Source organism: Trichomycterus rosablanca, chromosome 17 (assembly GCF_030014385.1).
Source record: "Trichomycterus rosablanca isolate fTriRos1 chromosome 17, fTriRos1.hap1, whole genome shotgun sequence".
In the NCBI taxonomy this organism is placed as follows: domain Eukaryota; kingdom Metazoa; phylum Chordata; class Actinopteri; order Siluriformes; family Trichomycteridae; genus Trichomycterus; species Trichomycterus rosablanca.
Genome location: NC_086004.1, coordinates 9446500 through 9470668, shown reverse-complemented (window position 1 = coordinate 9470668; position 24169 = coordinate 9446500). Strand labels below are relative to the sequence as shown.

Below are 24169 nucleotides of genomic sequence, written 5' to 3'. Positions count from 1 at the left end.
ATGTATGCAACAAACTCCTGAATATGTTCTACCAATCTGTTGTAGCCAGTGTTCTTTTTTATGCGGTGCTGTGCTGGGGTGGCAGCATTAAAAAAAAAGACGAAGCAAGACTGGACAAACTGATTAGACGAGCTGGTGCAGTGGTAGGCATTGAACTGGAACCACTGGTAACAGTGGCAGAAAAGAGGACACTGTGTAAACTCTATTCTATCATGGACAATGTCAGTCACCCACTGTATACAGTGATTATTAAACAGAGGAGCATGTTTAGTGACAGGCTGCTGTCTCAGAGCTGCTCCACGGACAGGCTTAGAAAGTCATTCGTACCCAGAGCCATTAGGCTCTACAACTCCACCAGGTAGGGACGGCTGACTGTAGCTAAAGACTGAGGGTTTCTAGTGTAGCCATGTGTGTACGTACTCGTATGCACTTGTGCGCATGTGCAGGTGTATATACAGTGTATCACGAAAGTGAGTACACCCCTCACATTTCTGCAAATATTTCATTATATCTTTTCATGGGACAACACTATAGACATGAAACTTGGATATAACTTAGAGTAGTCAGTGTACAGCTTGTATAGCAGTGTAGATTTACTGTCTTCTGAAAATAACTCAACACACAGCCATTAATGTCTAAATAGCTGCAACATAAGTGAGTACACCCCACAGTGAACATGTCCAAATTGTGCCCAAATGTGTCGTTGTCCCTCCCTGGTGTCATGTGTCAAGGTCCCAGGTGTAAATGGGGAGCAGGGCTGTTAAATTTGGTGTTTTGGGTACAATTCTCTCATACTGGCCACTGGATATTCAACATGGCACCTCATGGCAAAGAACTCTCTGAGGATGTGAGAAATAGAATTGTTGCTCTCCACAAAGATGGCCTGGGCTATAAGAAGATTGCTAACACCCTGAAACTGAGCTACAGCATGGTGGCCAAGGTCATACAGCGGTTTTCCAGGACAGGTTCCACTCGGAACAGGCTTCGCCAGGGTCGACCAAAGAAGTTGAGTCCACGTGTTCGGCGTCATATCCAGAGGTTGGCTTTAAAAAATAGACACATGAGTGCTGCCAGCATTGCTGCAGAGGTTGAAGACGTGGGAGGTCAGCCTGTCAGTGCTCAGACCATACGCCGCACACTGCATCAACTCGGTCTGCATGGTCGTCATCCCAGAAGGAAGCTGACGCACAAGAAAGCCAGCAAACAGTTTGCTGAAGACAAGCAGTCCAAGAACATGGATTACTGGAATACCCTGTGGTCTGACGAGACCAAGATAAACTTGTTTGGCTCAGATGGTGTCCAGCATGTGTGGCGGCGCCCTGGTGAGAAGTACCAAGACAACTGTATCTTGCCTACAGTCAAGCATGGTGGTGGTAGCATCATGGTCTTGGGCTGCATGAGTGTTGCTGGCACTGGGGAGCTGCAGTTCATTGAGGGAAACATGAATTCCAACATGTACTGTGACATTCTGAAACAGAGCATGATCCCCTCCCTTCGAAAACTGGGCCTCATGGCAGTTTTCCAACAGGATAACGACCCCAAACACAACCTCCAAGATGACAACTGCCTTGCTGAGGAAGCTGAAGGTAAAGGTGATGGACTAAACCCAATTGAGCACCTGTGGCACATCCTCAAGTGGAAGGTGGAGGAGTTTAAGGTGTCTAACATCCACCAGCTCCGTGATGTCATCACGGAGGAGTGGAAGAGGATTCCAGTAGCAACCTGTGCAGCTCTGGTGAATTCCATGCCCAGGAGGGTTAAGGCAGTGATAATAATGGTGGTCACACAAAATATTGACACTTTAGGCACAATTTGGACATGTTCACTGTGGGGTGTACTCACTTATGTTGCAGCTATTTAGACATTAATGGCTGTGTGTTGAGTTATTTTCAGAAGACAGTAAATCTACACTGCTATACAAGCTGTACACTGACTACTCTAAGTTATATCCAAGTTTCATGTCTATAGTGTTGTCCCATGAAAAGATATAATGAAATATTTGCAGAAATGTGAGGGGTGTACTCACTTTCGTGATACACTGTATATATATACGTATGTATATATGTGTGTAGGTATTTGCATATGTGTACATGAGTATATATGTGTATGTATTTGCATGTGTGAATATGTATGTATATGGGTGTATATGTCTTTGTATATATTTGGCTATATTGGCCTCATTGTGCAATATTGTCACATGTCACTTTACTATTTAATAATTTAATTACTATTCAATTTTTACACTAGCAATATACCTCATGCATCATTACAGTTACCAGTTATTCATTTAATGTTAATCACAAGAAAGACTCTGTTCTATTTTTACTTTTCTGTTTGCTTTTGTTTTGTACTGTTAATTATTTGTTGTATTATGCTACTGGGGCTTTAATTTCCTTCGGGATCAATAAAGTATCTATCTATCTATCTATCTATCTATCTATCTATCTATCTATCTATCTATCTATCTATCTATCTATCTATCTATCTATCTATCTATCTATCTATCTATCTATCTATCTATCTATCTATCTATCTATCTATCTATCTATCTATCTATCTATCTATCTATCTATCTATCTATCTAGTTCCTAGTTTCCTCATTGTAATTTCCTCTGCACGTTTGTGCCTTGACCGAGGAGAGCTGTAGACCATAGTAGCCACTTTTCACATCACTCACATAAAGCCAAATACGAAGTCTCACGGTGTGCTGATCACCAATTCGACCAGCCAGCAAAGGTCACAACTGTAGCAGCAATATTTATTTATTTGGGTTTCAACACCATCAACCTCCCTTCATTAGGCCCAGGCAGCTGTGCTTGTTGGACACCCATCCAGGTTAATACCACATCTGAGATTCCAACACGAGAGTGCAGTAGTGGTGGGTTTGTACATTAGACAACCAGGTTAATACCACATCTGAGATTCCAACACGAGAGTGCAGTAGTGGTGGGTTTGTGCATTAGACAACCAGGTTAATACCACATCTGAGATTCCAACTCGAGAGCACAGTAGTGGTGGGCTTGTGCATTAGATGCAGGTTTTTCAAACTTTTCAAGCAACCCACACTTTGTCCATGATTTTTACTGCAACCCAGGCAACACAAACAATGCATCAGAATGAAACAGAAAATGAAATACAATGAATTAATGAAAATAGTGGCAATCTGGTCCCACTGTGGTTTACAAGTAGTAACGTAAAGCCTCCACAAAGGGGCGTTTGTGTACAAGTTTATTTCGTGTTTGTGCCTGTTAAAATTTGTTGCTTTAATTATTTTTATTTTTTTCTCTGTCACCTATTTTTTGGCTCCCGCCCCTTGGGTTTGAAAAACTCTGCATTAGACCACTGCGCTACCTGACCACCAACGAGTTAAGGCACTCCTTACTAGTGAAGCTACCCACTGCCAACAAGTGTCTAATATTACACATACAGCCATGTAATCTGAATATACAAGTAAAAATGGCTAGGAGCAATAACGACTGCCACAAGCTGACACAGCATGACGTACAATTTGACTCCTGTCAGACTTTAGTTTAGCCTAACTGCCCCAAAGGATACTATCACCACACAGGATGATTTAAAAATGCTGAATCACGCTTTACAATCTGGCAGCATGATGAATGAACACAAGTTGGGAGGATGCTAGAACTCTCAGTGGCTCATTTACTCAGCTGTTATACACTACTGTCATAACGGTCAAAAGTATGTGGCTACTTAATCATTGACCATGTCCAATGTCTATAATTCATTTACTTATTAGGATAAGGATATTAGGATAATGTTTTACACACTTTTTTGTAGTTACTCTTAACACAAGATTTATCAGTTTAAGTTTTAATGTCTAACACAGTCATGGACAATTTTGAATCTCCAATTCACATCACTTGCATGTCTTTGGACTGTGGGAGGAAACCAGAGCTCTCGGAGGAAACCCAGGCAAAACATGCAAACTCCACAGAGAGATGACCAGGACCACACCACCTGGGGATTATACCCAGGACCTTCATGCTGTAAGGCAACAGTGCTACTCACTGAGCCACCACGCTGCCCCACACCTGTTATCAATGGTTGTGGCTGAAACACCTGAACTCAGTAATAAGGACAGTTGTCCAAACACTTTTGGTTATCTAGCACAAACAGGCTATTTTCAGTTACAAGCTTATTGCTGGTTGGACATCGTTTATGGGCAAACACGAGCAATTTGATGATCGTCATCACCCTTACTTTGCGCTCCATGCTCAGACTATTAAATATAAACAGAGGTTGAACCCATGACTTTCATGCTGTGAGGCGACAGTGCTACACCTGTTATCAATGGTTGTGGCTAAAACACCTGCACTCAGTAATAAGGACAGTTGTCCAAACACCTTTGGTTATCTATCGGACTTACAAACCTGAAGCATTTCATGGAGTCTCCTTACCTGAATGTGAGGCTTTAAGTTTTTCCAGGTGATGGCATGGGCGATACCCTGGTTGATATAGTTGAGGGCTTGCTGTAAAACTCTGGGTGCTACATATTGCTTTTCTTTATACTGATACAAGACCTTTAACAGCACCTGTGAAAAAAAAAAAAGAACGTGTTTCAACATCGACACACCAACAACCCAAATAAAAGGCACTATTTTCCTCCAGCTTAATTACCTGCTGAGCAGCCACAGCATAACCCTTGAGGAAATGTTCGGCAAACTCGGTGTACTCTTTGGTTGTGTTACCAGGACTGCCGTATCTAGGATGAAGCATAAACATAAAAAAATCTTTTTACATTACAGTTTCAAATACACAACAGCCAGCCAAAAATAGCCAGGCGAGAGTTTAAAAACTGCTCAGCGTGGGCAGAAGCGAGTCATCGGAGAGAGCCTCTGGAGAGGGTGCGAGGGCGTCCTGTACCTTTCGAAGAGCCGTGCCAGAATGTGGAGGGCCCACTTCTTACACTTCCACCAGGGCAGCTCAGGCCTCTCGTCCTCATCCACCTGTAGGGTCTCCTAGGAAGCAGCAGATAAACCTTATATAAAACCTTCAATAATAAAATTCTCTTTAATATGGATGTTTTAAAGAGTGGCTTACAGTGTAAATTTTATTATAGCGGAGAAAAAACAGCCAAAGCTGGAGTTAGCCTGTCGTTCATTTCCTCGACCAGCCTGATTAACTGTTTTGAAGGCTACAGAATGGTCAGTTTTAAGAGCCTTGTCAAAACTAGTGTCATTTTACAGCATGTGTGTTTTCTGCAAGCACAAAACCCCGCTACAGTCTTAATGCTTGTCTTATTTTGTGCCTTTTCAACCATGTCATTTTTTAGTTACAAGCTTGTTGCTGGTTGGACATCGATTCTGGGCAAACACGAGCAATTTGATGATTGTCATCACCCTGACTTTGGGCTCCATGCTCAGTCTATTAAATATAAACAGAAGTTGCTACCGCCCCAACAAGCCCACATTCCCACCTACTCCCCAACCACCCGCCACATTAGCTCCCAACCTAGTAGTCTCCAGTTCCCTTTCGTTGAAATCATGCTGATAGCAATGCCCCACCCCTTTCCTTACGTATAGGAGCAGAACATACATTAATTCCAGTGATTATTTTAATAGTAATTACAGTCTTTGGTGAGATCCTTCGTACATGCCTATTCAATTTGTGTTGGAATATAAAGGTTTAGACCTCTGCAGGTGGTAGAAAAAAATGGCAGACCAGCTGTATTATCACAGAGGTCCAGACCAGTTCAATTTAAGACTAGTTTCAAATGACAGTAAAATTTAAAATTGCGTCTCTTTAAATGGGAACTAACGTTATTACAATATCCACTCGCTTTGCAGACAAGGATGTAATATAGAATTGTTAATGGTGATGGTTTCCGTACAGACATGTTCAAGTGTATCAGTAGTTACCACTGTTCTTATATTTGGGGGTGCAGAGAGGAGAGGGCCAAGGTTTAAGAATCACGGTACGCTACTGCAATCAACCAACACTATGGGTGTGTTCGAAAAGCTAGCTACATAGACAGCATTTTACGTCATCCTGTGCGCGCTCCCGAGAAGGAGGCTGTTCGAAATCCTAGATGCCTTAAAATCCTCACTACTGAGGTATCTTCATATTTCAATGTTATTTTGGCTCAAGAACGAGTGAGCATCCGACGCTGCTTTAGTGATCCAGGCAACCCAAGAATTCATTGCGGGTCAGGCGCTCGTCTCTTACAAAAAAATTAACATGGCTGACGGGGCGGAGAAACGAATGGAGTTATTTTCAAACGTAAATAAAATATTACTGATTTTTAACTTGTTTAAACTTGTACCGAGTGTTTTTATTTGCAACTTCGGGCTCGTCAGGAAATTTAACCGTTATCGGTACATGAAGGAAGATGTTATATTGACGTTAGCGTGCTGTGCTACCTCATCCATTGGTTTTAATGGCAAGATGCTAAACGCGAAATGCTAAACCCGATGGAATCGCTGTCTAAGTAGTGCGTTCGAATAATCTGCCTTATAAGTCATTGACTTTTTAGAATCCTCTCTACTAAGGCAGCTGCCTATGTAGACAGTAAGACAGCTCCCTAGGTTTTCGAACACACCCTATTAGAGATGGACCGATCAGGGTTTTTGGCATCGATGTCGATCTCCGATCTCCTTTCAGGGCGATCGACCGATAGTCGATTTCGATCGGGGGGGGGGCAACATGCCCACACACGCCCACACACACACACGCACGCAGGTTTAATGTTATCCAGTTCAGTCTGAAAAAAAACTTAAAAAGAGCCTCACAGTGAAGATAAACCGGAGACAAACGCAACACGCAAAACGCGCGCGTGTGTGTGTGTGTGTGTGCGTGCGTGTGCGCCTTTAAGAGAAACGCTTTGTTCAGTGTCGCTAAGTGATTCATGATTCATGATTCGATTCGTTTTCATGCAAAGCGTAAGTTTCTCTTCTCAGTTATCTCTCTGTGTTTACTGTTATTAATTAAATGTCGTTGTATTAATAAAATGTAGTTTTAAATAAACAGCAGATACTTCAGAACAGTTTGTGTGACTCTTTTACATTAAAAAGCTTAATTATAAAGCTTAATTAAACTGCTATTACCACAGATCTGTAACCGAGTCAGACTCGTTCCGGCTAAGTAAGCTAAAAGTTCAGCAGATGATCCTGAACTAACAAATTTAGTAATGAATAAACTTTTGCCTCTGATTGGCTCTGTAACGTTTTCTGTTCTCATCTACATCACAAGTAAGAACCGCTCACGATTTACCAAAGTGAACCAGGAGTTTATATAACGTGCTGATAGAATCGACTCAGATGTGACCGGGTTGAATTATCTTTTTAAAGTAAATATTTCAATCAGCAAAATTGCATCGTATGTATGATGCACAAAGTTAATGATGTTATTTTAGGTCGTGAAGAGCTTTCACTGTGGTTTCTGTGTGATGGTTAATTAATTTTGATGCAATGGTTGGTGCGTCGTAGCTCAAAGTCTGGATCAATCCACTGAGCTGTTAAGCTTAACGTATTCTTTATATATCACACAATCGGATCGGCTACTTTTGGGAAATATCGACCGATCGTCGATAGCATATTTTGATAAAAAATCGGCCGATACCGATTCATAGCCGATCGATCGTCCCATCTCTACACCCTATGGGTCTGTCTAAAAACCTACTGAGCTGCCTTGTTGCCTAATGCCTACCTAGATCACTGATTCTGTAATTCTGTAATTATTGTAATTTATTTGTGAGAGAAGTTGTGCTGCACTGAATGCAGGGAAAGCATTGAAAGCTCCCTTGTTATTCAGTCAGTTCATAGCTTCGAAATAAGGCACCTTAGTAGGCAGCATTTTAACTTATCTAAGAATTTAGACAGCCTTCTTCTCGGGAGCATAGAATGATGTAAAATGCTGTCTATGTAGAGAGGTCACTAAGCTTTCGGACAGACCCAATTAGTCTTGAAACAGCCAAGGTAACTGAATAATTACCCATTAGTTGGGAAATAAGCTTTAATAAGTTGTGGTGTGTATGATAATGTTTTGTAGGAGAGTATGGAGGCTGGCCAGTGGTAGAAAGTCTCTTGGTAGAGACCTCACTAAGCCAGTACTATGATCTCCAGTGGCTCTGTGGCTGCAGGTGTGGTGTGAGCACAGTCCCGCAGTCTGCAAAACACAAACTGGTGACCGCACTGAACGCAGACCAGCACTACGCACACCGCTCACCCACAGCCAGAAGTTTACTCCCAGGTAGCCTTAAAAATGGCAGGCGGTTTACACTTACTGGAGGTACGTCTCTGTCTACCACAGTCTTCAGGATCTCCATCCACTCAGTCAGGTTCTGCCTGTTGATGAGCTCCAGGGGGAGATTATACTGCAGGGAAGGAACACAAAAGACAAAAGCATTATAATAAGGTTCCAACGATGTTTCAAAGAACAGCCTGTAGTCTGTTAACAAACCCAAAGGGTAAATTCTTAATAAAGGTACCTGGAAAAGAGCATAAAGGATCTTGAAGATCTGTTTCTGCACCAGAACTGAGTCACTGGAAGGGTCTGGCAGCAGTTGGATGAAGCGATCTTTCAGCATGGGCATGAAAATCTGCATGGCTGCGATCAAAGGCTGGCGCTCAACCGGTTTCTTGTACCTGTGAGGCACACGGGCAGTCAGTTATTTTGGTATTGATGGCTATACCTTATTAATAACTTAACTGAGGAAAAAAGCAGTTCACAAACATTGACCTACAGCACATTTGCAAAAGTGAATTAACTGTAATCTTACTCATAATTCTTCACCAGCTGGTAGAGGCACAGCAAGATGCCCAGCCAGCAGGCACTGTTGTCAGACTGCAAGTAGAAGCCAATCTTGTCCACGATGGCTGTCCACTTGTTTGGGTAGTCGTTTTTAATCATGTGGTGAATGCAGGTGGTAAGTTGCACTCTGGGATGAAAAAGTGAAAAGAAAAATTGATAGATTGATAGTCTTTTAAGAAAGCAGCCATTCCTCTACACCAGGGGTGTCCACACTTTTATTGTTGGGGGGCCAAATGAAGTAGAAATATGCAAACACTGGCCACAGGCATTTTAGTAACAAAAACATAACAGACCTTCAAAAATGGTAACGGGCCACAATGTGGACACCCCTGCTCTATACAGTATCACTGTGTGTGTGTGTGTGTGTGTGTGTGTTACCTGATGCGCTCCGGGGAGTGGATGATGGCCTCCACTATGTTGTCTCGGATGAACTGGCGGTCCTCTTCAGGGATGTTGCTGCCAGGCACTTCGCTGTGCGTGTTCTCAGCCTCGCTCCAGTACTGCGTGACCATGTTCTTCAAATAAATCACACCTGCATAATCAATAATATTGATTATTGACTCCTCAGGCAGCCCTATTCTTCAGAAATCCAGGACTTTTCGTCCAGCAGCATCAAATAAACCCACAAATATGCTTTTGACTGAAGGGGCACGAATTCCCAGACACTATACACACTATAATCTAGTGAAAAGCCTTATTTATCCATATTAATGACCAAGGTTTTGAAATAGAATGTCCAACAAGCTTGTCAAAACAAAAGGTATTAAATAAAGTCACCTTTATGTGATCTTTTCAGCTATAACAGCCACTCTAACAGTCAGGGTTCTCACAAGGCTTTTAAATATGTCTGTGGGAATTTGTGCCCAGTCAAACGAGCACTTGTCTGGGCACTGATCAAGGAAGTCTCAATTAATGGTCCAGTTCATTTAAGAGCTGTTCAGTGGGGCTGAGGTCAGGGCTCTGTTTTTCATGTCTTTACAGACCTTGCTTTGTGCACAGGGGCACAGTCATAATGAAACAGGAAAGAGCCTTCCCTAAACCATTGCTGCAAAGCTAGAAGCATATAATTTCCTGTATGTAAATGTTTTCTTACAAATGTTAGCCAGTGTTGTGGCCAAAACACACAAATTAAATATTTAGAAGGGGTGTCCAAATACTTTTGACCATATAGCCTTAATATTGAAGGATAAATAGTGTGGTACAGTTTTTATAAGCTTCCTTTATCTGGACATCTGAGCTTGCATTCAGCAACGTCAGCAGGTGTGCTTCTCATTCCCAGCTCGCCTGTGAACACCCCCCCCCCCCAAAACCACACCAATCAAACCCCATTACAAACACTCCAGCCTCTCATTTATTCACTCAACACAATGGCTTTTGGTTTAGCCTCTCCTTCATGTGGAAATCAGCACACAAGCTGCACACTGAAAGCAGGGTTCAGTCCACTGTAAATGTGCTAAATGTAAAGCACCACTGTGATATGGAATTCAAAGCTGCTAATGGCCATGGAGATTCTTTAGATGGGCGTGTATCCTATAGAAGAGTGCTGACATGGACATGCCTTGCTGTCAGATGACAGTAAGCCTTTATACAGCTAAAAAGGCAGCTCCATATCCCCATAACATCGCTAATTTTACATTCTAGCCCAAATTAGCACAGACTGGGAAACTGCCAGTCCATCGGACCGCAGTTCTAGAAGTGGCATGAAGTAAGCATTAAATTTAGCAATCATGGGGTTTCCTTTGTAAAGTTTTGTGCCAAATGATTCTGAATACAGAATAACTATTCCAAACTCTATTAAATAATTTGTAAAAATGTCTTTTTGCCTATAAGGTTTCCAAAACGTATCCAAGCAACCCATTTATAATCTGTAATCCTAATTATGTGTCCAGGAATAAACACATTGATTAGAACATTCAGAACTGATTGTTTTGGTTGGGTTTTGCAGATTCTACAGAGCAAGAGTGGGATGGAGTTTGTTGTTTTAGCATCGAATACCCTCCCGCTTTGCTTACATACACACCGGATTTTGTCACATAATGCATTTAGATCACTTAGATTCATGCACACTCAGCAAGAGCCCCCCCCCCCCCCCCCCCCCCCCTCCCCTCAGTGTACAACAAAAAGATTGACAACGGAAATACCACAAATACCCCAACTGAGAACCAAACCTGAGGGACCAAACAGTGATGCCACATGTTAAGAGGGACTATCTATCTATCTATCTATCTATCTATCTATCTATCTATCTATCTATCTATCTATCTATCTATCTATCTATCCATCTATCTATCTATCTATCTATCTATCCATCTATCCATCTATCCATCTATCCATCTATCCTTTAACGCCGTGTTTACTCTTTATATTCATGGCAGGGAAGGTTTATGTGGGTGCTTTGTATCTGTTACGTAGTCTCTGATATTATATGTATATTCCTAATTTAGTAATTGTAATGAAGTTCAAGTTTTTTTGTTTTTCCAAGGTTAAAAATGTCTTTCATTTTTCCGGTTATGGAAAATTGTCAGGAGGGACTTAAGTGCTTCAAGCTATTAAAAACAGATAAATTGAATTTCTTTGCTATGCTACATGCTACAACTGCATGTGATTAAAAATGCTGCTTCGGTCGCAGTGCACACTATTAAAAAGGGCCAGCAGCAAGGTGGCGCAGCGAGATATTCCGGCGTTGCCACCGGTCGGCTGGGCATCATCTAGCGGGCATAACTGGCAGTGCCTGCAGCATACACGTTTCTGTTAGGGTGGGATGACCGGACTATGTGGGTGGGGTCTTCAAACGCTGTGTAAGGACCTTGATTAGCAGATAGAGAGGCACCTGTGCAGAATGCATTGGTGGAACAAGGGTTCCGCTAAGGGCTGCACGCGGGTCGGAGGAGGCTTGAGCAGCAATATACCCACCTCGACTGCAATCAAAGATCCCCCAGCAGTGGAAGACAATGAAATTGGGAGAAAATGCATAAATAAAAGAGAAAAAATTTATAAATAGAAAGGGTCAGCGGTATTTCTTTTCCACCATAAAAAACAAGTCGCAAGTGCCAATCCGACCTTCCACCTATGACACAGCTAATTGTTTTTGTAGATCTGAGACTGAAGCAGTAGTGTTTTTTACATGTCATTTAAATATCTTATATAACCACTGATGAAATACATAATAACTTTACTTTATAGCTTTACTATGTAATTGACACTATTAATAAGATTAAAAGATAAAAAACGTATATCAGGATTTTATAGAGACACACGCTGCCATCAAAGTATTTTCCTGGAAAGTACACGCTTATTACAGCGAGACGATGTCAAGCCTCATTTTACAAGTCTCCTATTGAAAACATACATAACACCATGAAGAGAATTAGACGATGACAAAAACTGATTTCTCATCATCTCTCAGATGATTTCTCGTATCATTGCAAAATTGAAACATTGTGTTCTCAGTTCCCAAACCATTAAAAAAAACTCATTAAAAGGAAAGTAATAGAACAAGGGTAAACACACCACTGTTCACTGTGTTGCAGACATCAATTCCAAATGTCTTATATAAAATATAATGAAGTTGATCAGTGAAAACATTGGCAATCATTAAAACAAGTAGCTACTCAAGACAATTCTAAAGTCCTTGATCTAAAATCTTGGCATGTTTAAGAGCATTAAATTTTTTCATAATTCTGTTTTTTAAGAGCATTATATATTTTGCTAAATTAAAAATAGTAAAAATCCCATCTACACCCTTTAAGGTAAATCCAGAATAAACGTGTTTACCTGCTTGCCGCACAGGCAAATCCAGCTGTTCTGACATGGTCACCTGGAGCAGTGTGGATGTGAAGTTTAATTGTTTATGGCCCTGCAAAAAGAGAAACATAAATAAAAATTTACTTTATATTTGAACTTATATATATATCTATCTTTGTAAGCAACAGCATTAATTACCCAATGACTTCTGTGACGTTATTGGTGAACTGGTTGATTGTTAACATTGCTCATACTCAGTGCAGATGTCTTAATACCAGTTATAAGTTTTATAGACTGTTTGTATTAACATACAAAATGTGTTACATGTGATCCATTGCAACACATTTCCAGTCCTTTTATTAAAATCAAGACACATATTGAAAGCACTAGAACGTGTGTGTTGGAGCAAAGTCCACTCAATTCAGTTTATGTGCCAGGTATAGGGATGTTAGTGTTAACAGATAACCTTATATTACATAACTGCACTGTTAAAATGTCATTTAAATTCATTTCCAACAGCTGGTGCTTGATTCCTGTTGACAGCACAGCAACAGCTTGTACAGGCTAAAAACGGCAAATCTGAAACGTACCCACGCTCAGTAAGCATGGGTTTAATGTGTATATGTTCACATTTATAATACATTTATAGACAATACACAATGAAAGAAGAAACACCACAAATGGTGAAGCTGTTTTGCATTACTATGTAGTCTGACTGGGTGCTGCATTCTGCACAGCAGACCCGTGTGTAATGATGTGGGTATTTTGCATCATGCTCCAGTATAAAGGCAATATAATGAACCCTATGCTAGAAACAATTTATAAAATCTACAGTACATTCTGATGGCTGAATCACAGGCAATGATGTCTATGTAGAGGCCCAAACGACCAATAGCGTCACTGGAAATTCGAGCCCTGGATCCCATCAGTAGTGGGGCTAGTGTAATTTAATGGTGTGCCTTTAAAGCGCCAGTAAAAACACTAGTTGATATAAAGCTCTGTGATGCGGCGACATAAGCTTGGTGGTTACACATCAACTAATGACGTTATTAATTAAAGGAAATTGGCAGAATTCACATCCCCATACGTGTGGGTTTTTTTTTTAACATATGCCAGGTCAAAGTTATTTGTAATATATCCTAATTCATTTGTAGCAGTTGATCATAGCTGGTACTTCTGTGCCCATATAACTAGAGCTAGTTTGTCTACACACATCAAAAAGCACATGAAAAGCTTGAGTGAAGCATTGGTCTAAAGCTCTAGTGTACAACCGCTAAGATCAGAGATCGAATCTTGACTGATCCACCAACCTGGATAGACATCCATTATATATAACTGCACGTCAATGAGAAGACACTGAGGCCCAGAGTGGGGTGGTGCAAGCCGCAAAGGATTACAATATATACAGGGAATTGGAAACCTACACTGTCAATAAATAACTCTAAAGCTTGTAAATGTAAATAATGACCAGAAATTCTGCATGGTTGGATGATAGAACCACCAAGGAAAAAACAGGTCTGCCATAAAAGAGCTCCTGCAACATGTTTTTTAATTTATAACATAAAGGTAATAGCACCAACAATGTTTGGGACAATCTGTTTTCTCTACTGACTCAATACTAGTGTTTTATTTGAGCAAAATATAGTTGTGGTGTAGCAGAAACATTAAACAATAACACATTTCACATCCTTTCTCACGCTGATCATTTATCACTTGGGGTTAACATGTGCTACGAGAAGAAAAAAATGTTTTGACTTCAGTTTCACTTTGAATTTAAAAATAGAAGTGATTTTATTCCTGAACCTTACTGCCAGACATGCTGGAAGCCATTATTTGTGTGTTAAGGTCCAAGCTGGCAAGTGTTGCTGAACCATGTCATAGAACACACTGAATTTAGTCCACTAAGTTTGTGCGGGCAGATGAGAAACCAGAAACGTGTTGTTTATTAATACAATACTTATGGGTGCTGTGCTGCAACCATCTATAATGAACTTCCAAAATTAAACGGCTCAACATGCAAACCAAATCTAATTGAAAGCCTCTTTTACAAATATTTACATTTGCATATAAATAGTTGGTTTAACCTTTAGTGAAGCAACAAAATACTTTTAAGTCTTAAGTCATTTTGTCATTCCTGTTCCATGACTGATCCCGTATAAAAGCAATAAAATAAAGAAAATGAAAGCGAAATGCCATGTCAGTGGTGGAGTACGCCACGTGTTCTCGCCATCTCGGTCTGTACAGAATGTGTCAGCACCCAGGAATCTAAGCCTGTCGACCACATGGGCCATCTGGAGTCAGTCCAGCATGGTGGCTTCAGTTAAAAAAAAAAAAAAAACATAACAAAAGGCCTTATTAGATATATTTTTATAATTATGCAGCTCTGTTCAGCAGCAGCTCTTACAGATTAAATGATGTAAACTAGTTTAAAAATGTAATTCATAACTGCCTCTAAATGGATTTAGTCTCTACCAATCAACATAAATGCTTTACCAATGTCCCATCATTAGAGTGTACAGTAAGAGTGTTGCTGTTTTAACTGAATATTACTTAGTTATTAAATAATCAAGAGTGCAGTGTGTAAAATACATTTAGGGTGTTCGAAGGGATCCACAGATGCATGTCAAAAAGTAACCAGAATGGCCTGATGAAGGCACAAATAGGTGTGTAACTTTTTATTTACAAATATGTATGTGGATATTTTGCAGCAAATTCCAGAATACAGGTAAAACTCTGTTTCTCATCTTATAAATACACTAATGCTGTCAGAAAAACCTGCAACTTAATAAGAATGTTTAGTCAGCACCTGAACTGCTGACCGTAATGAATTGTACATATACAGTACCATACTGTCATCATGCTTTATGTTGACAATCTACTAATTTAAACCCAGTGATTAGTCCTTAGTTATTTCACGCGTTGGTTGCAAAGATTTCTAAAACATTACTTAATTTGAAACTACTATTGTATCTTGAAATCCAGTGAAAAAATGAAATCCCTAGATCAAAGATCAGACAAAGTATTTGACAAAACACATCTACACAAAAGCATAAACTAGACTTGAGGGTGCATGGAGGCATTAAACATTCAGGTTTAATCTTGCTGCCATTAGGTAACTAGTTATGCCGACAACACATGTATATAGAGGGCTGATACATTACACTCCCTTTAGTGACACATACATCCCTCTCTGAATACCACACTACATGACTCACATAACACAAAGCCAAGTACTTCCCCAACAGAATGTTTAGTCATGACTTACCCTATAAGTCTCAAGTGGGGAAGAGAATGTCAAAGCCATTTAACAAATGTGTGCTGTACTTACTATGAACTTAAGTTGTGTAACTATTCATTCAGCCATCTCATAAATCACATACATATAAGGGGGTAAAAACTATGAACATGGTTGGTGGTGAAACTATTTAATATAGTTCGTGAAACAAATTTACAGGGGGATGTGAGTCAGCCAATGTGAGTGTATTAAGACAATATTTACTATGACAAATTAACCATTAATCAATCAAGATTTAATAAAAATAGCCAAGTTAAGTAAAAACCAATTTACTCAGGTTACAATCTAGTACCCAATATTTTATGTACATTGTACAGGCCAATTTACCCTTACCTTAAACTAAAAAAAAATATCACATCTAGATTGCAAAATGAGTAGATAAATCTCTTGCAATAAAGGTATGACAACATTCTAGAACATACCAGTTTTTCCTCATAGTATGCGGTTAACACGCTTATAAATAAACATTTATAAGCCTCAAAGCACTTAGTTAAAAGAAAACCTGTTTACAAGTGTTAAAACCAACGGATATTCTAGTTTGAAGCATATGTTTAAGTTTAAGATTTAAAGTATATTCAGACACTAGGCAAACTCCAGGTCGTGTACTAGAGGTCCTGTTAGTTTAACACCACTCTACACTGTTCAGGATTATTTATTTATTTATTACATTTTACATTTTCAGCATTTAGCAGACGCTTTTATCCAAAGCGACTTACACAATGAGCTGAGCACGATGAACAATTGAGGGTTAAGGGCCTTGTTCAGGGACCCAACAGTGGCAACTTGGAGATGGCGGGGCTTGAACCGGCAACCTTCTGTTTACTAGTCGAGTAACCACTGAGCTATCACTGCCCGGATAAAATCCTATTATAAATGAGTGTTTTACACACTTTGGTTACATTCATGACAGAACAGATAGTTACTCATTAAACTTGTAAACTGATGAATCTTGTGTAATGTCAAACACAGTCATGGACAATTTTGTATCTCTAATTCACCTCACTCGCATGTTTGTGGACTGTGGGAGGAAACAGGAGCTCCAGGAGGAAACCAACGCAGACACGGGGAGAACATGCAAACTCCACACAGAAAGGACCCGAACCAGCCCATCTGGGGATCGAACCCAGGACGCCCAAGACGAACACGTCAAGTTTAGTTAAAAAAAAGGCTAATTAAGACTAGTCAGATGGACAAACATTACAATACTGGTTCAATATTACAACTATGAAACCCGGTTGCTAGACACTGGGTGAATCACAGGTCACATACTACTGTACTAGGTAGTACGTTAGTTTGACTATTTTGACATACAGTACTATGCAGTACGACAGTATACATGTCTGGATGGTGCCGTTTAACTGACTAGCCCAAACAGCCGTAGCCAGTTTACTTTAAATGACGACATGGTTTACGGTTAATTACACAACTTCTCCAAGTCTTTTTCAATAGTAAACAATAAATCAACACACACAAACAGTTACTCGGGACACGACAAATAACAGCGACAGCCCTACGACACGTGAGGGACTCCTATGCTAAGCTAATTAGCTCGCTAGCTAGCACTATGTTTGTCAATTGGAAGTTTAGCAAGTCAGCTAATGTGAGCCTGGCGCAGATATGCACATCGTTAGCTTAGCTTAGCTAAGACAAACTACATACATATTTTCCGTTTGACAATTTACATGACTTTTAAAAGTAACAACGTTAGGTGCTTATTTACATAATCATCGATTGCTTATTTGTGATAATGTGAGGGTTTATTAATAACAGATCCATGTGTTTAGTCATTGAGAAATCCAGAAGTGGCCTGGTTCTGTACAGTGATAAAATAATAATAGTTATAAATCCGGTACACATCCCATATAGGGCACTTCATCTCAAAGAGATCGACACATATTTATAAACCAACAGCCGAACAGAGACAAAGCCGACATGAAATCTAAACATGCTGTCTGGCTGATCAGCAGGCCCAAAGCGCGCCTCCATCATAATCACTATCATCCACATCTACATATTCCACAAGTCCTCCACACACTCTACCTCGCTGAGCTGTCTCTCTGCTGCCTCGCGTAGATTAGGGTCCATTGTGCCCCTGAGGGCCTCGATCAGAGAGTTAGGATCCATGAGCAGACCGTGGGAGTGTGGCTCGGATTGGGAAGGCTCAGAGATGTTGAGAAGTGCGGGCAGATGCGCACATGGGACTCGCGGTTCTCCAGAAGCTACCGGCGCGAAAGGAAGAAGCTTGTGAGCTGCCCGGATAGATCAGCGCCAAAATCTCCACAGCGCACTTCCGCCCAAAGACGCGGGTATTATGGGATGTGTAGTTTTCACTGCTAGTGCATCAGCGATTTTAGATGAACCCCAAGTTCATGAGTTGGGGACGTGATGATATAATAATGTGGATTGTGCTTCGTCAGTGGGTTAGATGATTTGTAATCTGGTTTTATTTCTCTTATTTACAAAATACTTAAGGGTCATTCTATAATTTGGGGTACATTCCATGTCCAATGATAATAATTATATTTATTCTAACTATTTTCTTTAAAAATGTCATATTTTACCTATTAATGGAAAACATGTTGTAATATCACAAAAACATTATGTGCATCCTATGCTTCATTTAAGTTGAAATTTGTCATGATGTTCCTAAATGAACAGTTTTTGCTGTGTCTGTTTTTTAAGTTGAGGGTGCCTTGGTTTTAAAATAATGAATAAAATCATTAAGGGCAACAACATCTATTTTTTTATTTATTTTAAAAGTTTAAATACCAAAGAAAAATAATATTTTTTTAATTGAGTTTCTCTTTTAAATAATTTAAATATCTTTATTTATTAATGTCCGCAAAAGTTCTGTCAACTATGTTACTAACAGAACTCCACTCAGCAACTCAAAAATGGTTTGTTCTAAAACTATGTGACCAGCATTACATGATATCATTTTTCTCTGTGGAGGGTATATTGAACAAACTGTGGTGAATGTCCTCTTATTTTTTAAAATATTTTATCTATAATAGAACATTGTCAATGAGTATATTAATTGACCGTCAACTATGTTACATACATTGTTATGGTTACAATTTTTTTTATAATTTTAATTCAAACGTATGTTCAAATTAGACATTATTCTGTTCAAGAAATGACATGTGGTCAGCCAGGCAAGGTCTACCACTGAAGTTATGGGTCAAAATAGGGAAATTGTCAACTATGTTACCTGTCAACTAAGTTACCTAGTAGTCTACATCTACTGTCCCTTTAAAATAAAAATAAAAAAAATTAATGTTTAAGCTTTGCAAATAGTGGATATGTTATACTAAAGAATATATTAACTTGAACCACTGATTGTTTTATTGAGAGAGAACATTGTTTTTGTACTTTTTTGGTGATGTGAAATGTACCCCAAATTATAGAATGACCCTTAAAACTTGACGTGGGATAATCGGTGAGGAAGCAGAGCTGTTCCAAAGCCGTTAGTAGTATTTTCGTGAAGATTAAAACACAACAACGTAAGAAAGTACAACTATTTTTATGATTTAAAATTGAAGTCTATCATTGGTCTTTAGAGGACATTTTCCCACACAGCGAATTTATGTGCAAAGTAATGTCCGCAAGTATGTAACATAAGCAATATAGGCTTATGTTATGTCAACTGCACTGACATAAATGACCTAACCTATTTTGTATGTATATTAAAGCAATAAGCCACGAGAGACGATTTTATTACGGGAAGGATGTTTTAAAACGTCTTTCCCCGTCATAAAATCATAGCAGTAACGCACGGTCTCGAGTGGCATATTGCTTTTATAAAACGGCGGTCAACATAAAATATAATAAAATACAACAATGTTCAATTTATAGATGTTTTTATTTACAAAAACACTTACAAAAAGCATTCTTCCGCGAAATCAGGTAGTCCGTTAACAGTGTTGCTAGGCAACATGAGGGAGAACATAACATTAGCAATAAACATTCCTCCACAAACACTATTACACTATTTCTTGAACAAAACACCCTCTTAATGATTAGGATTACTGTTTATATTAATCTGGACATTTCCATGTATAGTACAAGACTTCAAATAGTGTTCAATCAAATTTGTACTTTTTCTTTTCAGTGGCGTATTAATATGGAATGATGTGAGGTGGTCATAGGTGTGCGTGTGTGTGTGTGTATATCGGGGATTATAAAACGGATAGTTCCGGTCCTAAAATCTGATTGGTTGATCCGCGTTCAAAGCCGTTGTAAAATCCCCGATAAACGCACACCTAGGACCACCTCACATCATTCCATATTAATACGCCACTGAAAAGAAAAAGTGAATGTTATGTTCGCCCTCATGTTGCCTAGCAACACTGTTAAGAACTACCTGGGGTCGCGGAAGAATGCTTTTTGTAAGTGTTTTTGTAAATAAAAACATTTATAAATTGTATTTTATTATATTTTATGTTGACCGCCGTTTTATAAAAGCAATAAGCCACTCGAGACCGTGCGTTACTGCTATGATTTTATCACGGGGAAAGACATTTTAGGTACTCCGCTTCGCGTCGTGCCAAAACAACCTTCCCCGTGATAAAATCGCAGTAACGCACGGTCTCTCGTGGCTTATTGCTTTATTTTACAACGGCTTCGAACGCGGCTCAGCCAATCAGATTTTAGGACCGGAACTATCCGTTTTATAATGCGTAATTAACACAACGTGTGATTTGTAGAATTCTCGCACTAAGCCTAGATTATGTATGCATTCATTTGTAAGCACGATAGTTTGTGTAATATACGCAATGTTCGTAACTTACGCAACTTACTTAAGTACCGTAAATTGCGTAAACTACGCATTTTGCATAATTTACGTAATTTACACAAATAACATTACACATGGTCTAATGTTTTCTTTTATTTAAATAAATGTGTATAAATAGATTTAAAAAAAACTCGTGCATCCTTTACTTTGTTACAGTACACAAAAATCTATGCCAATTAAAAAGGAATCCCTTTCTGTGGTCCTTTCTGTATGGAGTTTGCAACTTCTCCCCATGTCTGTGCGGGTTTTCTGTGGACTCCCACAGTCCTAACACATGTAAGGTTTGATTGTTTATTAGAATTTTAACGTCATGTTTTACACTTTGGTTACATTCATTACAGGACCGGTAGTTACTTATTACACAAGATTCATCAGTTCACAAGGTTATATTGAACACAGTCTGGATAATTTAGTATCTCCTATTCACCTCACTTGCATGTCTTTGGACTGTGGGAGGAAACCCACGAGGACACGGGGAGAACATACAAAAGCCACACAAAAAGGACCCAGACCACCCCACCTGGGGATTGAACCCAGGACCTTCTTGCTGTGAGGCAACAGTGCTACCCACTTAGCCACCGTGCTGGACATGTAAGGTGAACTGGAGATACAAAATTGCCTGTGACGGTATTTGTATCTACTTGTTCTGTCTTGAACATAACCAAATGTAAAACACAATGTTAAAAATCTATAAACAAACAAACATGGTCTGTCATGGTCTGTTTGGTGTAAAGAAACATCCAGTTGTTTGCACAGAGCTGTAACCTCAACATCAATAAACCTCTAATAGATCATTTGAAATGTCAGCTGTAAGACAGGCCTTCTCATTTAATAATGTCCTCACAAATTATCTTCTCTTTTCACTTTTTGCAAATTCATGAAAGCAGAAAACCAACTCAGACTGTTGTCTATTTGTAAATCATTTTGGATCTGCTAAATGTTGTAAACGTAAATCAGTGGCCACAAATCCGCACAGACCCTGCAAAATCTTGTGGAAAGCCTTCTCAGAAGACTAGATGCTGTTATAGCCACAAATGGGGCACCAGCTATTATTAATACCAACAGTTTTTGAATAGGATGTCCAACAAGCTCATGGCTTCCTTATTCGGAAACGAAACGTCGTGTTGAACTGATACGGGACGCGCTTTGTTCCGTATTTTTATCAATGGGAGAGAAATGCTGCAGATTAGACTGAGACAGGGCGATATGTATGAAACAGAAGGAAACTGCTGCTCTCACTCAGCCTGGCTGTCTGTCAGGTTCCAGCACCCAGAGAATGTACGTGAGTCACGACCAATAAGAAGCGCTTTCAGACCTGCTTGTGCTTCTGGAGTTGCTTGGCACTAGTTCAGTTTTTGTGTAATGCCTTCCATGGTTCAGTGTTATTCTGTTTAGAAGATTTTTTCTGCAATCTAAACTGTTTTTGCACTAATGTTTGAAATTATTTTATAATACCATGTCTGATTTATTTTTTTTTTAAATGTAAAATTGCTGTTTTGCACATTAAAAAAATTCTTGAAGGAGTTCATGTCAGTGTGAAGATGGATTATGTAAAAATGATGTTTGCACTATTGAGAAAAAATGTTACATGATGTTCTTTATGCATGTTGTTTTGCCTAAAATGTAGTTCTGATTTATTATTATAAAGAATGAAAATAATATATGTTAAACAGCCTAAATAAAACATTTTGATAATGTTCCTATGACGGTGTACATTTACATTTTCGGCATTTAGCAGACGCTTTCATCCGAAGCGACTTACAGTCTAAGCAATTGTAGGTTAAGCGCCTTGCTCAAGGGCCCAACAGTGGTGTGGTTTGAACCAGCGACCTTCTGCTTACTAGTCCAGTACCTTAACCTACAATTGCTACAACGGGTATAAGACCCGTTATATTTTTTATAGGTGAAACCCTAACCGCCTACCCCCTGCTCCCGCTCAGGTAAACACCCGCCATCCCACCCCCCACCCTATGCCTTCTGCCAACCCTCCAGCCCAGGGTGTTCCTTATTTCCAGTTCTGAAAGTTGGCAACCCTAAGGTCAGGTGTCCACATACTTTAGGAAATATAGTGTATCTGAGAATGAATGTGCTATACTCCTCGACGAGACAGCAGGGGGCGACATTATCCACGATTTTCCTGGCAACACAATGGGGGCTGCCATGACACCTCCCTATTTCCGTTTGCCGGTTTTTCGTTTCCGGTCGCGTTAGATTTGCTGTAGTACTAACTACAACATTATTAAACTACTTTTGGTAAGGACTGCATGGTTTAAATATGAGCTCGGGCTCGACGTGTGCCGCTCTCGGGTGCCACAACAACTCAAAGAAATTGAAGCTGTTATTGGAAAGTACGAGCTTTTAACAGCAGCGGATTTGTAAACATTGTCCGTGCGCTGCGCCTTACGCGTTACATTCCATAATAATATAATAATAATCATATGAATTATATTAATAATATTCATTAATTAAATAATAATACAAAATTTATAATATCGTATAATGCAGTTTCACTTTGTATAGTCCAAAATTTTAGAGAGCGTTGCAGAAATTGGACAAATAACATTTAAATCCGGACACCCAGACAGACACGGCTTGTGCAAGTGAATACTGAACGGGTGTAAATACCCTGTTTGTTGTTCCCAGTTCATTGTTTTAGTAAATTAAACAACGCAACGCGTTTTATTCTGTCCCTTCAGCTCCCCTTTCCTGCTTTACATCCACTCATGAACCAAGTACAGTATACACTGTTGTAGAAGTAAAAACAATCAACAAATCAGTCGTGATACATTGTTTATTATTTCCAGTGTTTCACAGCAGTTAGAATGTTCCTCGGTTGATCCCTACCTTCCACAACTTCCCTTACCCTGCAATGCACGAGTAACCCACCGACTACTCCACTCTCCCTCAGCATTACCCACGCCTGATGTTTACCTTCAGCAATTCCTACGCATGTAAGCCTCTGTGCTTTTATAGTTCTGTAGCTCCTCACCGTCTACAGCTTCGGAAAAGACGAAATGGTTCACTTACGTACATCAATATAGCTAACCTCATGTCATCTACCCACTCTGTAAGCGTGGAAGGGTGGAGCACTGTCAGAACACGGTCACCACAGCTTCTTACAACGTCCTTACTGTCAAGTGCTAGGAATTAAGAAAGGACTCAGTTTTAACTAAAACAAAACTGCTTTATTGTTCGGAGTATCAGCTTGCAGAGACACGGAACATGCGAGTGAGCAGAGTGCGTTCCAACAACACACCGAGAGGAGGGAATAAGGGTACAACAGTGCACTCGTCTAACAAAATGCATAAATAGACAGTCGCTCTACACTTACTATTCAACCACCGAGCGTTTTTGGCCATGTTTGTTAAAAAAAACCAGTTACGAATGACCACTACTTCTGTCGTTCAGAACGTAAACACTGTAACCGGAAGTCAAAAACCGGCTTCCGCTACGAATCACGGGAAAGGTCAAAGTTCAGGAATATCGTGGATTGTCGCCATGTTTCCAGCGTTGAGCAAGAAGAGTGTATCGTTCATCCTCGTCATTCAGGTTCAGAGTTCAGAAAA

The 24169-nt window shown here is 39.7% G+C and overlaps 1 protein-coding gene and 1 non-coding gene across 2 annotated transcripts in view; both read right to left on the bottom strand.

Moving 5' to 3' along the window:
* ipo7 (importin 7) overlaps positions 1-18049 on the bottom strand; it is a 28099-nt gene extending 10050 nt beyond the window's left edge. The window contains exons 1-9 of the mRNA XM_063013120.1: positions 17849-18049; positions 12544-12625; positions 9148-9301; positions 8738-8896; positions 8447-8603; positions 8243-8332; positions 4885-4979; positions 4639-4723; positions 4419-4553 (exon numbers count right to left, since the gene is read on the bottom strand). Coding sequence (XP_062869190.1) covers positions 4419-4553; positions 4639-4723; positions 4885-4979; positions 8243-8332; positions 8447-8603; positions 8738-8896; positions 9148-9301; positions 12544-12625; positions 17849-17932 — 1041 coding nt within the window. The 5' untranslated portion in view covers positions 17933-18049. The remainder of the gene's footprint in view (positions 1-4418; positions 4554-4638; positions 4724-4884; positions 4980-8242; positions 8333-8446; positions 8604-8737; positions 8897-9147; positions 9302-12543; positions 12626-17848) is intronic.
* On the bottom strand, positions 8000-8185 carry LOC134331976 (small nucleolar RNA SNORA23). The gene has a single exon (XR_010015202.1). It is a non-coding gene; the product is annotated as a small nucleolar RNA SNORA23 (small nucleolar RNA).
* Positions 18050-24169: the final 6120 nt, after the last annotated feature.